Here is a 15967-nt window from a genome sequence, read left to right on the forward strand (position 1 = left end):
AATTCCTATTTAGGGGCATGGCCTTTTTGAAATTACAGTTCCTATGGAAGCATTTTATTGATGACTTTTCAGGTTGAGCTGTTCTCTGATCACCAAAGGTGACCCCTGGAGATTTTGTTTTATGAACTCATGGATTTTTAATATGCTATGTGCTTCAGTCAATTGTGGACTTTATTTATTTATTTATTTATTTATTTATTTATTTATTTATGATTGTCCCATCTTTGGCAATCAGGGAGCCTTCTGAAATTGGCTCATATGTCCTTTCAGCATGACCCTCCTGGTCTTTGACAGTTCCCCACTTGTTGTAAGGAAGACAGCTAGGCTCACCGTGTGTGTTCTGGTCCCAGGTTGGGGACTAGCTACATCTCCAGGAACTCTGACTCTCCTCTTGGTGAGTTAGCATTGTCTTTAAAGTAGGCAGGCTACTGTCATTGGAAGACCAAAGTGTGGTAGATGCTAAACAGATAACAATCAGGTATTGATAAAATTATTGATACTAGATTTTTAGAAAAATCTAAAAAAAGTGTAGAATTATTAGGCAATAAAAAAGTGTAGAATTACTAGGCAAAAGGCATAACTTCTCTCTCCAAATGTCTCAGAGGGTTCAAGAATCATCCCATAGTCAAAAGCTGCTCAGTGAGTTGTCTTTCTGTAGCCAAAGACTTTCTAAAGGGAACACAGTGAGTGAGAAAGCAATACTGAGTGTCACGAGACCTTGTTTTAGTCATTTTAAATGGTTTGTTTCTCACAGCTACCTTTTGGGAGAGATGCTATTAGTGTTCCCATTTTATAGGTCAGGAGACCAAGGCACAGAGAGGCTGAGTGACCTAGTCACCATTACCTGGTTGCTGTGTGGGGAAGCTGGGCTTGACCTCAGGTTGGACACCACGGACACACAGAGCATTCAGGGAAACTGCTTGACTACTGGGGGACTGGCTTGGAGACATTGATTTGTAGGACATACTTGAGACCAGAGCCCGTGGCCTGGGGTGGCTGCTGCATTGGCATTGAGCCTTTTGTGTGGCTGGCTGAGGTGGCAGGGTATCCACAGTTGGCCTGATATGGGGGGGGTCACGTCCCTGCTAGTAAAGAAGCATGAACTTAGAAATAATGCATGCACAACAATGAAAGGAGCCTGGCGGGTAGGGGAACCTCAGTGAGAGCTGGGCAGCAGGCAGGGAGGAACCGCCCTCTAGACAGACGAATCTGGCAAGAGTTGCAGGAAGGCTGGTTAGTGTGAGGTGCTTGTCTGTGTGGAAGCCTGGGAGTAGTGACTGGCTCCAGCCTGTCCCTTCGTAAATGAGAAGGTTGAAGGCTGCAGAGGTCAAGACCAAGGCCCAGGCTACATCTGGGTCGCTGGAGTTGGGGCAGACCTGGCAGCTGGGGGCCCAGGGCTGGGGTCCAGCCATCGAGTCATTTTTGAGCACTGAAATCAGCATGAGTGGACGGGCTCTCAGGAGTGAACACTCCTAGGAAGATAAAACCGAGAAGTAGGAAGTGGGCCGGGCAGACCATGAGTTTTAGGCTTCAGAAGCAGGACAGTGGGCCTCAAGGATGGGTCATTTTTATAATAATGCTTATTTTATAAAGCTTTGAAAATGAAGAAACCCAGAAGAAAATTCACCATATTTCCATCAGGTGGAAGAAATCTTGAGTTGAGGTTGAGCATAGGCAGGGAAGAGTTGACAGATGAGGAGGAGGTTTCATTTGTGGGAGCAGGAGGAAAAAGGGAGGAAGGAGTCATGACGACTCAATCATGGGCTACCTTGAGTGCCTTGCTGAGGCCCTGGCCTTGTCTCCTGGGCCGTGGGGAGCCGTACGACGTTGTTGAGAATAATGTAGTCACAGTGGCATGCGAAGAAACTGAGAAGAGACGCAGCCGTGGCTGCCATCCAGGTGTGGGATGTGCCAGGTCAGTGAGATGAGAAGAAAATTAATAAGAGACAGGTGAGAATTTCAAGGGAGGGAGTGAGCCATGTCTGCTGGTTGCCTCTTACCCATGGCACGTACATCACACACATATGTACTGCGTGCCCATACTATACCTTATGCACACATATGCACACTGCATGCATACATGCATACCACACACATGCACATAGCACACACAGACTGCATGCCCACATGCACCACACACGCCACACACACATTGCATACACATGTGCACCACACACATGGACCACACACACAAACTGCACACACAGTACACGTGCCCACATGCACATGCAGGTACACATGCACCAGACACATGCATGTGGCACAGACACATTGTATGCACACACGTACCCCACACACACGTAGTGCACACATACCTTTACCACACAGTGCACTGCACACATGCCACACACATGTGCTATACACACATACACACGTTGGCTTAGTCCATTTGGGCTACTATAACAAAATAGCATAGCCTGGGTGGCTTGTAGACCACAGAAATTTACCTCTCACAGTTCTGGAGGCTGGAAGTCCAAGATCAAGGCACCAGAAGATTCAGTGTCTGGGGAGGCCCTGCTTCCTGATTCATAGATCTCTGTTTTCTTGTGGTGTCCTCCTATAGTGGAAGGGATGAGGAGGCTCTTTGAGGCCTCCGTATAAGGGCACTAATCCCACTCAGAGCCTCCACCCTCATGACCTAATCACCTTCTAAAGGCCTTACCTCCTACTGCCATCACTTTTGGGGTTAGGATTTCAAGATGCACGTTTTAGGGGAACAGAAACATTTCAGACCCTAGCACATGTATGTACATTGCACCCAAATGTTGTGAGACCTCTCCTGAGGGGACAGTGAGGTCAACAGGTGGTGAGGTGTGATGATAGCTCTTACACCTGGGATAATGGAAGGAGATGAGGGTGACAGGGATGTTGTCATCTTTGCACAGAGTAGTGGCTTTTGTGCAATGTAGTTAAGGGCAATGTAGTTAAGAGTGTGAACATTTAAAGGGTAGACAGGATTGATTGCAAGAGACATGAAAGAACAGCTGTATTTGGGGTGGTGGAGAGGGGGTTGACAAACCGGGCCTCAATCACTGAGCCCCAGTGGGTGGGAAGTGGGGAGCAGCAAGTTTGACATTTCTGTGCAAACACCTCCGCTTTGGAATCACTGGCTGTGACTTGGGGAGCCAAACCTTGCCTTTAGTCAGGCAGTCAATGCCTATCATAGGCATTCTCTCTCTGGAGAAGAGCTTGAGGTCAGCCCTTGTCTCGTTGAATTATAAATCTATTATAGGTTTGGGGCTCTAGCTTCCTAGACAAAACTCTTTAGGTTAGGTCTTTGACGTCCTTTTACTCTTCATTTTACATACTTGCCACTAGCTTTTTGAAAATCAGGATCGTCTGATCCTGTTTTGTTTTAGAGACAGGGTCTCATTCTGTCATCTAGGCTGGAGTGCAGTGGTACAATCATAGTTCATTGTAACCTTGAACTCCTGGGCTCAAGCTATTCTCCCACCTCAACCCTCCGAGTAGCCAGCACTACAGGTGTGTGCCACTATGTGTGGCTAATTTTAAAATTTTTTGTAGAGATGGGCCTTCCTATGTTGCCCAGACTGGTCTCAGACTCCTGGCCTCAAGTAATCCTCCTGTTTTGGCCTCCCAAAGCGCTGAGATTGATTGCAAGTATAAGCCTAGCCTAATCCTGTGGTTTTTAAAAACAAATGGAAGGAGGCTGGGCACGGTGGCCCACGCTCGTAATCCCAGCACTATGGGAGGCTGAGGCAGGCGGATCACTTCAGGTCAGGATTTCAAGACCAGCCTGGCCAACATGGTGAAACCCCATCTCTACTAAAATATAAAAATTAGCTGGGAGTGGTGGTGCGCACCTGTAATCCCAGCTACTCTGGAGATTGAGGCAGGAGAATCACGTGAACTTGGGAGGCGAAGGTTGCAGTGAGCTGAGATCATGGCATTGCACTCCAGCCTGGGTGACAGAGTGAGACTCCATCTCAAAAACAAAAAGGAAGGAGAGAGGACCTTTTTGTTTCTAGTGGCAGCACTCAAACAGGCAGATTGGGTAGGTCAGGTTCCTGACCATGAGTCTCAGGAACTTGGTCAGAAACCTGACCTACTCAGTAACTGCTTGCCTGCATGACAGTGACTCCTGGTGATAGTGCTGCTAGCTCTCCCTGTGCGGGTGACCCTGGTGCCTGGCTTGCCACACTCAGGAGCGCCTAGGCCTGCAGTCTGCCAGGAAGGGTCTCGCCTATCCCCAAGGAGACAGAGGGCCCTGCTACCCACAGCACCCAACAGAGCCTGTTCTGTGTTTTTCCTTTAACACATTTAGAACCTTGTTATCCCAGCTCATCAGGAGTGGGAGCTGCAGGGAGACCTACTCCATAATCTTCAACCTGACTGCTGACTCACTTTCCTACTCCCACCCTTGGTGCTGAAGCATGGATGCTCCCTCCCCTGCTTCCTACCATGTGCCCAGGCCTGCAGCTGCAGGGGTGACCAACAGTGGCACAGTGGGGGCCAGAGACACCTGCACTTGACAGGACACTTATTTTTACATACTGTTAGCTGGAAATAATCAACCTTATTTAAATAGAATGTGCATTCAGAGCACTATAAAAAGCACCCAACAACTTGCAAGGGCTGTTTTAGGAGTGATTCTCCTGCTTCCTTTGGAGGGAATCTGCAGGTTCCATGCAAGAGGAGCCAGGCCAGGGCTGCTGAGGACACGGCAGGAGGATGGGTGAGGCAGGTTCTGTGTGACCAGAGCCCTTTCCGAAAGCATACAGCTTTACTGAAGCATGTAGTGGCAAGGGTGGCAGATGTCCTCCCTCACTCCAAGGCAGAGACTGACAGCCTTTTGCCCTGGAGGAGGCAGAACCCATGTGGGCATCACTGGTGGTATAGGCCGAGTGACTGCACTGTTGCTGGCAGCAGCATTCCCAAGGATATCCCCCGGCATTATACTCATTCTCCTTTCTTGAGAGAACTGTTTCTTTATCCCAACTTTTGAGGAGTCTTCATGTTTTTATGAAGGACAAAGGGAGTCCTGATCTCTGCCAAGTGCTGAGGCCATGTTTGTCTTTATTTTGTGTGTGTGTGGGCGGCGGGGGGAGGTATTTTATTTATATATTTTCACAATTTTGACTTTTTTCAAATGGTAATATATGTACAAAAGTGTCAATGAAAATAAGTCTCCAGTTTCCAGCCATAAAGGTAGCTGCTGCTACCCTATTGTTCTTTTGGAGATATTCTCTGCATGTTCAAGCATATTTATGTCAGATGTGAGTCTTAAAGCTGCTGTCATTGCTCACCTAGAAGGATACCGTGGAAACTTGGGGGCTGGGTGAGTCCCCCTCTCTGTGTCTGACTCCTTCATACCCTGCTCCAAGGGCCAGGCTAGTGCTGCTGCCGTGGCCCTGGGACCGCACCTGGGTACAGGGGCTGCAGGGTGCATCACTGTCTCCTGTTAGCATTTTTTAAAGAGAACCATTTTTTCTCTTGCTTATATAAACGTCTACATATTCTAGGGAGTTTGGATAATACCTAGGTACAAAGAAGAAAGTCAGATTCCTGTTACTCTACTATCAGAGATAACCACAAAGATTTAATGTGTTTCCTTTCAGTCTTTTTCATATATATGTGCACATGTGTGTATATATTATATATTTCTTCTTAGAAATTAAAGTCATACGATACTTAAAAGTAATAATACCCCCTTTTCAGTTTTATGTATATTGAAAACTTTCTCCATATCACTAAATAGTCTTTGAAAATATGTTTATTGGTTGCATCTAAATCTTTCTTTTGCTGTCCATTTTCAACCTATTGAGCATTCTTTAGTTTCCTTCCCCCTACCCTGTTTTCTCATGTCATTCTGTCAGGAATCCTATGTAACTCCTGGTTTCTGTATGTCATCTCTCTGTCCCACAGTGGCCCGCCTGTGTAAGTAGTTTAAGGCTGACATCTCTTCTGATTGGTTAGTGCCTAGTCCTGCCAATATTCAGTGCCGAATTTTGAATATCACCTCTGATTGAAATTAGTTTCCTTAGCCACCGTGTTTGCTCAGGCTACCACAATAACGTACCACAAAATGGCCGGCTTAAACAAAAAATGTTGATTCTTTCACAGTTCCTAGAGGGGAAGTCTGAGATCAAGGTGTCAGCAGGGCCATGTTCCCTCTGAAGGCCTTAGGGGAAGATCTTCCCTCTCCTCTTCCAGCTTTAGGTGGTGGCCTGCGGTCCTTGACGTTCCTTGGCCTATAGGCACATCACTCCATTATCTCCACATGGCCTTCACATCGTCTCTCCAAAGTCCCCCTTTGAAGGACATCAGTCATAGTGGATTAGGGCCCACCCTAATGACCTTGTTGTAACTGCATCACCTGTGTAAAGACCCTGTTTTTATTAAGGTCACATTCTGAGGTCCTGGGGATTAAAATTCCAACATAGCATTTTAGGGGACCCAATTCAGTTCTTAACAGCCACCATTGCCGAGCCCAGAGGACTCAGGCCGTGGTGGAGGCCCAGCTTTATGCATAGACAGTGTGCAGAGCATACCCACAGTAGGTAAATATGTTCTTGTCTTAGAACTCTGGCCAGAGAAAGCCTGCCCTCTTGAACCACCCCTTCCCAACCCTTGTCTTATATATGCATCTATATAGATGTAGATACATGTAGTTTTGTGTTTTCCTGTATGAACAGGATCATAGTGTACACATTGTTTACGAGCCCATGGGGCCGTCTCCCTGCCAGGTTTTGTCTGCTAATCTCTGAGCAGGCCCTCGAGAAGTTGACTGAGCTGCACCTACTGTTGGAATGTTTTGTGTTCATAGCTGCTGCCTTCTCCATGACTAGGCTTTTGTCTGTAATTTAGATCTTCAATTCAGTATAATGGACTTGTGAGTCTAAACTTACATAGTGTTTATATTATTAGCATTGTTACATTTTATGGAAGATATTTTATTTTTAACATCAGCTTCTTCTTGGTAGGCCTATCTGTATTTAGTGCTGTGTTTATAACAGGCCTATACAATAAGATTTGCTTGATTGAGTTTTTTAGGCTTTTTAGGCTGTCTCATTAAACATACTGCTTGTGTCTTAATGATGCATACAATTTTAATGCAGTCCTTTTAGCTGTGATTTATTTACTATGAGAAAATAGAGGCTAGGGGTTGGATTAGGATTGAAGTTTAGCAGCTGCAGGATGAAATGGTTTTGCCTTTTTTTTTGTTTGATACGGAGTTTCGCTCTTGTTGCCCAGGCAACAAGTGCAATGGTGTGATCTTGGCTCACTGCAGCCTGCAACCTCCGCCTCCCAGGTTCAAGCAATTCTCCTGCCCAAGCCTCCCAAGTAGCTGGGATTACAGGCATGTGCCCCCATGCTCAGCTAATTTTTGTATTTTTAGTAGAGACAGGGTTTCACCATGTTGGCCAGGTTGGTTTCGAACTCCGGACCTCAGGTGATTCACCTGCCCTTGGCCTCCCAAAGTGCTGGGATTACAGGTGTGAGCAACCATGCCTGGCCTCTTTTTTTTTTTTTTTTTAAAGATTGGCCCTGCCAAGCAGTTTATAAGAAACCAAGGACTCATGAGCCTAAGGATTTTATTAATAAGAGCCCTCTGGTTAATTAACAGGCCTGGATCTCAGTACTGTGAAGGCTGGCAGCACCAGCTATAGTTTGGCTGTGGTCACAGACACTTTTCCTAAACTGTAGGATGCTGCACTGGGGTTTCTTTTCTGTAGCTTTGCCCTTGTTCTGTGATTTCCATGGGTACCATGTAGAAGAGTCAGAAAGGAAATCACCTGAAAAGAAGAGGAGTTTGCAGATGCCAGAGCAAGTGAACTTGAGATGAAACTTGAGTTGGTCACGTCTCCAGGATGTAGGAGTGGCATGTGCTAGGCTGCCCATGGGGTCCTCTGCTCAAGCATGGCTGGCTGGGATCTTACCTTTTTTATTCTTTCTCAGGATTCAGGAGCAGTTCCAGAAAAATCCCGACAGTTACAATGGCGCTGTCCGAGACAACTACACCTGGTCACAGGACTATACTGACCTGGAGGTCAGGGTGCCAGTACCCAAGCACGTGGTGAAGGGAAAGCAGGTAATGGCCTTGGTGGGTAGGGGTGGGCGGCTTCACCAAGCCAGTCAAAACTGTTGCAGGGAAGACCCAGCATCCTTGAGGGAGTGTTGAGATTGGCTTTAGGATGTGAGGTGTGTTCCTTCTCCTGCCCTAGGAATGAGCTGAGCAACCATCCTTGTTCCCCTTATTCTGTTTGTGAGGTTCTCCCAGCTGTTCTGCAGAAACCTCCCTCTGGGGATGGTGAGCCCTGTTCACACTGCTTCCTGAGAGAGAAGCCAACACATCTGATATCTTCACCTCTTTTATAAGCAAAGCCATAGACTCTCTTGGGGTTCCTATTGTAGATGGCCAGCTTCTCAGTTTTCAAGGGAATACTCAAACATTATTACCTTGGTGAAATTCTCTTTTTTCCTAAAGATTAAATCTGCCTTCAGTTTCCCTAAGAAAAGTCCAGTCTACTAAATGCACAGTGATAGCTAGCATACCTTCACATAGCATCTGTCATGTGAGTTTCCTGGGCTTTGACAGCCTAGGGTCTAATAAACTCAAATTAGACAAAGTGACACAGTGGGTAGCACCTCCCCGTGTATGGTGATGAGCCGTGCATCACAGAGATGAAAGGTTTATGATTTAATTCTCCACAACCTTTAATCACAGGAGAGAGCTCTCAGACTCTGCAGTTCTCTCAGGGCAACAACATGGCTGCACAAGAGGGAGGGAGGGAGGGACAGGCCCACCTCATCCCAGCATCCCCACTTGCTTCCCTTGCTATTTTTTTATTTCCTCCATTCACATAGGTGGCATGCATGTGCCGAGGATAAGCTTCCTTGTCCCCACACCCTCTTTTCTAAGGTTGACTTGGAGTCCTCTAAGGGCATCCCATCTCTGCCAGGGCCAGCCACCTGGTGTCACTCACTGTGCCTCTGTTACTGCCTAGCGGCGTGATGGGTAGGTCTGTAGTTTGTGCACTGGTACCAACCATTCTGTTTTCCCCAGGTTTCTTTTATGCCTCCTCAGGGAACAGGTGTCAGGCTGTGGGCCTTTGCTCCCCTCAACAACAAACACAAAATTTATTTTTCTTCAGCTACAAACACCCCGCCACCCCCCTTTAAGCTACATCAGGTCATGGGTGAGACCCACTGAAGCCCCATCCAGTCCTGAGAGGCAAAGCAAAGAGCCCAGGTCACAGCGATGAAGTGGATGGCCAGGCCTGTGTGCTGTGGGGCTCTTCCACGGAGCAGGGAGCCATGTCCTATAAGTACCGCGCACTAACCGATTGCGCCACTGGAGCCACCATGTCATTGATGTACCTGTAACATTCGCAACTTGAGTTTCGAAAACTAAAGTTTCTGAAACCTCCATCTAATGAGTTTAAGTGAGTAGAAGTGTAATCTTTTTTTATTTTTTTAATAGAGATGACCTCATTCTGTCACTCAGGCTGGAGTGCAATGGCATGATCACGGCTCACTGTAGCCTTGAACTCTTGGGTTCAAGCTATTCTCCCACCTTAGCCCCCTGAGTAACTGGGACTTCAGGTGCTTGCTATCATGCCTGGTTAAGTTTAAAAAAAAATTTTTGTAGAGATAGGGTCCTGCTGTTTCCCAGGCTGGTCTTGAACTCCTGGCCTCAAGTGATCCTCCCACTTCAGCCTCCTGAGTAGCTGGGATTGCAGGTGTGAGCCATTGTTCCCAGTGGAAGTTTAATCTTTTAGTGGGAGAGAGATGTCTACTCAAGGAATTGTGATAAGAATAACATTATCATAGGTTGTTGTAAATAGATAATTTCCACTTTAAAAAATCTCAAGTAACAATGCAAAATGGGACATTACATAATTTAAATCCATAATATAAAAATATTTGATATATGCCAGAAACTGTATCCATATTTCCTTCTTCATAAGAACCTGCAACCTGTGAAGTAAGTAATTTCATTCTATTTTGTTTTAAATTTCTTTTTTAAAATTTTTATTTTACTTTAAGTTCTGGGATACATGTGCTGAACATGCAGGTTTGTTACATAGGTATACATGTGCCATGGTGGTTTGCTGTACCTATCAACCTGCCATCTAGGTTTTAAGCCCCACATGCATTAGGTGTTTGTCCTAATGCTCTCCCTCCCGTTTCCCTCGACCCCTTGGCAGGCCCTGGTGTATGATGTTCCCCTCCCTGTGTCCATGTGTTTTCATTGTTCAACTCCCACTTATGAGTGAGAACATGCGGTGTTTGGTTTTCTGTTCCTGTGTTAATTTGCTCAGGATGATGGTTTCCAGCTTCATCCATGTACCTGCAAAGGACATGAACTCATTCTTTTTTATGGCTGCATAGTATTCCATGGTGTGTATGTGTTACATTTTCTTTATCCAGTCTATCATTGATGGGCATTTGGGTTGGTTCCAAGTCTTTGCTATTGTAAATAGTGCTGCAGTAAACATACATGTGCATGTATCTTTATAGTAGAATAATTTATAATCCTTTGGGTATGTATATACCCAGTAATGGGATTGTTGGTTCTAGATCCTTGAGGAATCGCCACACTGTCTTCCACAATGGTTGAACTAATTTACACTCCCACCAACAGTGTAAACATGTTCCTGTTTCTCCACATTCTCTCCAGCATCTGTTGTTTCCTGACTTTTTAATGATCGCCATTCTAACTGGCATGAGATGGTATCTCGTTGTGGTTTTTATTTGCATTTCTCTAATGACCAGTGATGATGAACTTTTTTTCATGTTTGTTGGCCACATAAATGTCTTCTTTTGAGAAGTGTCTGTTCTTATTCTTTGCCCACCTTTTGATGGGGTTGCTTTTTTTCTTGTAAATTTGTTTAAGTTTCTTGTAGATTCTGGATATTAGACCTTTGTCAGATGGATAGATTGCAAAAATTTTCTCCTATTCTGTGGGTTGCGTGTTCACTCTGACGATAGTTTCTTTTGCTGAGCAGAAGCTCTTTAGTTTAATTAGATCCCATTTGTCAATTTTGGCTTTTGTTGCGATTGCTTTTGGTGTCTTAGTCATGAAGTCTTTGCCCATGCCTGTGTCCTGAATGCTATTGCCTAGGTTTTCTTCTAGGGTTTTTATGGTTTTAGGTTTTATGTTTAAGTCTTTAATTCATCTGGAGTTAATTTTTGTATCAGGTGTAAGGAAGGGGCCTAGTTTCTGTTATCTGCGCATTTGGGCTGTTATCTACGACAGTGTTCCCAGCACTGTTGATTAAATAGGGAGTCCTTTCCCCATTGCTTGTTTTTGTTAGGTTTGTCGAAGATCAGGTGGTTGTAGATGTGTGGTGTTATTTCTGAGGTCTCTGTTCTGTTCCATTGGTCTATATATCTGTTTTGGTACCAGTGCTATGCCGTTTTGGTTATTGTAGCCTTGTAGTATAGTTTGAAGTCAGGTAGCATGATGCCTTCAGCCTTGTTCTTTTTGCTTAGGATTGTCTTGGTTTTGTGGGCTATTTTTTGGTTCCATATGAAATTTAAAGTAGTTTTTTCTAGTTCTGTGAAGAAAGTCAATGGTAGCTTGATAGGAATAGCATTGCGTCTATAAATTACTTTGGGCAGTATGGCCATTTTCACAATATCCTATCCATGAGCATGGATTTTTTTTCCATTTGTTTATGTCCTCTCTTATTTCCTTGAGCAGTGGTTTTTAGTTCTCCTTGAAGAGGTCCTTCATGTCCCTAGTAAGTTGTATTTCTAGGTATTTTATTTTCTTTGTAGCAATTGCGAATGGGAGTTCACTCATGACTTGGCTGTCCGCTTGTCTATTATTGGTGTATAGGAATGCTTGTGATTTTTGCACATTGATTTTGTATCCTGAGACTTTGCTGAAGTTGCTTATCAGCTTAAGGAGTTTTTGGGCTGAAACAGTGGGGTTTTCTAAATGTACAATCATGTCATCTGCAAACAGAGACAATTTGACTTCCTCCCTTCCTATTTGAATACTCTTTATTTCTTTCTCTTGCCTGATTGCCCTGGCCAGAACTTCCAATACTGTGTTGAATAGGAGTGGTGAGAGAGGGCATCCTTGTCTTGTGCTGATTTTCAAAGGGAATGCTTCCAGCTTTTGCCCATTCAGTATGATACTGGCTATGGGTTTGTCATAAATAGCTCTTATTATTTTGAGATACGTTCCATTAGTACCTAGTTTATTGAGAGTTTTTAGCATGAAGGGGTGTTGAATTTTATTGAAGGCCTTTTCTGCATCTTTTGAGATAATCATGTGGTTTTTGTCATTGGTTCTGTTTATATGATGGATTACATTTATTGATTTTCATATGTTGAACCAGCCTTGCATCCCAGGGATGAAGCCGACTTGATCGTAGTAGATAAGCTTTTTGATGTGCTTCTGGATTCAGTTTGCCAGTATTTTATTGAGGATTTTTGCATCGACGTTCATCAGGGATATTGGCCTGAAATTTTCTTTTTTTGTTGTGTCTCTGCCAGGTTTTGGAATCAGGATGATGCTGGCCTCATAATTATGAGTTAGGGAGGTAGGGAGGAGTCTCTCTTTTTCTATTGTTTGGAATAGTTTCAGAAGGAATGATACCAGCTCCTCTTTGTACCTCTGGTAGAATTCGGCTGTGAATCCGTCTGGCCCTGAGCTCTTTTGGTTGGTAGGCTGTTAATTATTGCCTCAATTTCAGAACTTGTTATTGCTCTTTTCAGGGATTTGACTTCTTCCTGGTTTAGTCTTGGGAGGGTATATATGTCCGGGAATTTATCCATTTCTTCTAGATTTTCTAGTTTATTTGCATAGAGATGTTTATAGTATTCTCTGATGGTAGCTTTTATTTCTGTGGGATCAGTGGTGATATCTCCTTTATCATTTTTTATTGTGTTTATTTGATTCTTCTCTCCTTCTTTATTATTCTGGTTAGTGGTCTATTTTGTTAATCTTTTAAAAAAACCAGCTCCTGGATTCATTGATTTTTTTCTAAGGGTTTTTCATGTCTCTATTTTCTTCAGTTCTGCTCTGATCTTAGTTATTTCTTATCTTCTGCTAGCTTTTGAATTTGTTTGCTCTTGCTTCTCTAGTTCTTTTAATTGTGATGTTAGGGTGTCAATTTTAGATCTTTCCCACTTTCTGATGTGGGCATTTAGTGCTATAAATTTCCCTGTTAACACCGTTTTAGCTGTGTCCCAGAGATTCTGGTATGTTGTCTCTTTGTTCTCACTGGTTTCAGAGAATTTCATTATTTCTGCCTTAATTTCATTATTTACCCAGTAGTCATTCAGGAGCAAGTTGTTCAGTTTTCATGTAGTTGTGTGGTTTTGAGTGAGTTTCTTAATCCTGAGTTCTAATTTGATTGCACTGTGGTCTGAGAGACTGTTTGTTATGATTTCCGTTCTTTTGCATTTACTGAGCAGTGTTTTACTTCCGATTGTGTGGTCGATTTTAGAATAAGTGCTATGTGGTGCTGAGAAGAATGTATATTCTGTGGATTAGGTCAGCTTGGTCAAGAGCTGAGTTCAAGTGCTGAATATCCTTGTTAGTTTTCTGTCTCATTGATCTAATATTGACAGTGGGGTGTTAAAGTCTCCCACTATTATTGTTTGGGAGTCTTAAGTCTCTTTATAGGTCTCTAAGAACTTGTTTTATGAATCTGGGTGCTCCTGTATTGGGTGCATATATATTTAGGATAGTTAGCTCTTCTAGTTTCATTGATCCCTTTACCATTATGTAATGCCCTTCTTTGTCTTTTTTTGATCTTTGTTGGTTTAAAGTCTGTTTTATCAGAGATCAGAATTGCAACCCCTGCTTTTTTTTTTGCTTTCCATTTACTTGGTAAATATTCCTGTATCCGTTTATTTTGAGCCTATGTGTGTCTTTGCACATGAGATGGGTCTCCTGAATACAGCACACTGATGGGTTTTGACTCTTTATACAATTTGCCAGTCTGTGTATGGTTTTTTTTTGTTGTTGTTGTTTTTTTTTTTTTAGACAGAGTCTCGCTCTGTTGCCCGTGCTGGAGTCAGTGGCGCGATCTTGGCTCACTGCAACCTCCGCCTCCCAGGTTCAAGTGATTCTCCTGCCTCAGCCTCCCAAGTAGCTGGGACTACAGATGCATGCCACCATGCCCAGCTAATTTTTGTATTTTTAGTAGAGACCCCTGTCTTCACCATATTGGCCAGACTGGTCTCGAACTCCTGACCTCGTGATCCACCCACTGTGGCCTCCCAAAGCGCTGGGATTACAGGTGTGAGCCACCACGCCTGGCCCATCTGTGTCTTTTAATTGGGGCATTTAGCCCATTTATATTTAAGGTTAATATTGTTATGTGCGGATTTAGTTCTGTCATGATGCTAGCTGGTTATTTTGCACATTAGTTGATGCAGTTTCTTCATAGTGTTGTTGGTCTTTATATTTTGGTACGTTTTTGTAGTGGCTGGTACTGGTTTTTCCTTTTCATATTTAGTGCTTCCTTCAGGAGCTCTTGTAAGGCAGGCCTGGTGGTGACAAAATCTCTCAGCATTTGCTTGTCTGTAAAGGATTTTATTTCTCCTTCACTTATGAAGCTTAGTTTGGCTGGATATGAAATTCTGTGTTTAAAATTCTTTTCTTTAAGAATATTGAATATTGGCCTCCACTCTCTTCTGGCTTGTTGAGTTTCTGCAGAGAGATCCGCTGTTAGTCTGGTGGGCTCCGCTTTGTAGATAACCCGACCTTTCTCTCTGGCTGCCCTTAACATTTTTTCCTTTGTTTCAACCTTGGAGAATCTGACGATTATGTGTGTTGGGGTTGCTCTTCTCAAGGAGTATCTTAGTGGCGTTCTCTATATTCTCTGAATTTGCATGTTGGCCTGTCTTGCTAGGTTGGGGAAGTTCTCCTGGATAATATCATGAACTGTGTTTTCCAACTTGGTTCCATTCTCCTGTCACTTTCAGGGACCCCGAGTCAATCGTAGGTTTGGTCTTTTCACATAGTCCCATATTTCTTAGAGGCTTCGTTCGTTCCTTTTCATTCATTTTTCTCTAATCTTGTCTTCACACCTTATTTCAGTAAGTTGATCTTCAATCTCTGATATTCTTTCTTCTGCTTGATTGATTTGGCTATTGATACTTGTGTATGCTTCACGAAGTTATCCTGTGTTTTACAGCTCCATCAGGTCATTTGTGTTCTTCTCTAAACTGGTTATTCTAGTTAGCAGTTCCTGTAACCTTTCGTCAAGGTTCTTAGCTTTTTTGCATTGGATTAGAACATACTCCTTTAGCTCAGTGGAGTTTGTTATTATCCACCTTCTGAAGCCTGTTTCTGTCAATTTGTCAAACTCATTCTCCGTCCAGTTTTGTGCCCTTGCTGGAGAGGAGCTGTGATCATTTGGAGGAGAAGAGGCATTCTGGTTTTTGGAATATTTCAGCATTTTTGTGCTGGTTTTTTCCTCATCTTTGTGGATTTATCTACCTTTGATCTTTGAGGCTGATGACCTTTGGATGAGGTTTTTGTGTCGAGGTCCTTTTTTTTTTTTTGATGTTGATGTTGTTGCTTTCTGTTTGTTAGTTTTTCTTCTAACAGGTCCCTCTTCTGCAGGTTTGCTGCAGTTGGCTGAGGTCCACTCCAGACCCTATTTGCCTGGGTATCACCAGTGGAGGCTGCAGAACAGCAAAGATTGCTGCCTGCTCCTTCCTCTGGAAGCTTTGTTCCAGAGGGGCACTGGGCTAATGCTAGCTGGAGCTCTTTTGTATGAGGTGTCTGTCAACCCCTGTTGGGAGATCTTTCCCAATCAGGAGGTGTGGGGGTCAGGGACCCACTTGAGGAGGCAGTCTGTCCCTTAGCAGAGCTCGAGCGCTGTGCTGGGAGAATCCTCCTTGTCAGGATCCGTTGTTCTCTTCAAAGCTGGCAGGCAAGAACGTTTTAAGTCTGCTGAAGCTGCGCCCATAGCCTTCCCTTCTCCCAGGTGCTCTGTCCCAGGGAGATGGGAGTTTTATCTATAAGCCC

General features: G+C 44.0%; 1 protein-coding gene across 2 annotated transcripts in view; it reads left to right on the plus strand.

The window, feature by feature from the left end:
- Positions 1-15967, plus strand: part of NUDCD3 (NudC domain containing 3) — a 107129-nt gene that overhangs the window by 55569 nt on the left and 35593 nt on the right. For both annotated transcript variants that reach the window (XM_055293265.2, XM_063608962.1), the window contains exon 3: positions 7921-8053. In XM_055293265.2, the coding sequence (XP_055149240.1) occupies positions 7921-8053 (133 nt within the window). The remainder of the gene's footprint in view (positions 1-7920; positions 8054-15967) is intronic.

Source organism: Symphalangus syndactylus, chromosome 9 (assembly GCF_028878055.3).
Source record: "Symphalangus syndactylus isolate Jambi chromosome 9, NHGRI_mSymSyn1-v2.1_pri, whole genome shotgun sequence".
In the NCBI taxonomy this organism is placed as follows: Eukaryota; Metazoa; Chordata; class Mammalia; order Primates; family Hylobatidae; genus Symphalangus; species Symphalangus syndactylus.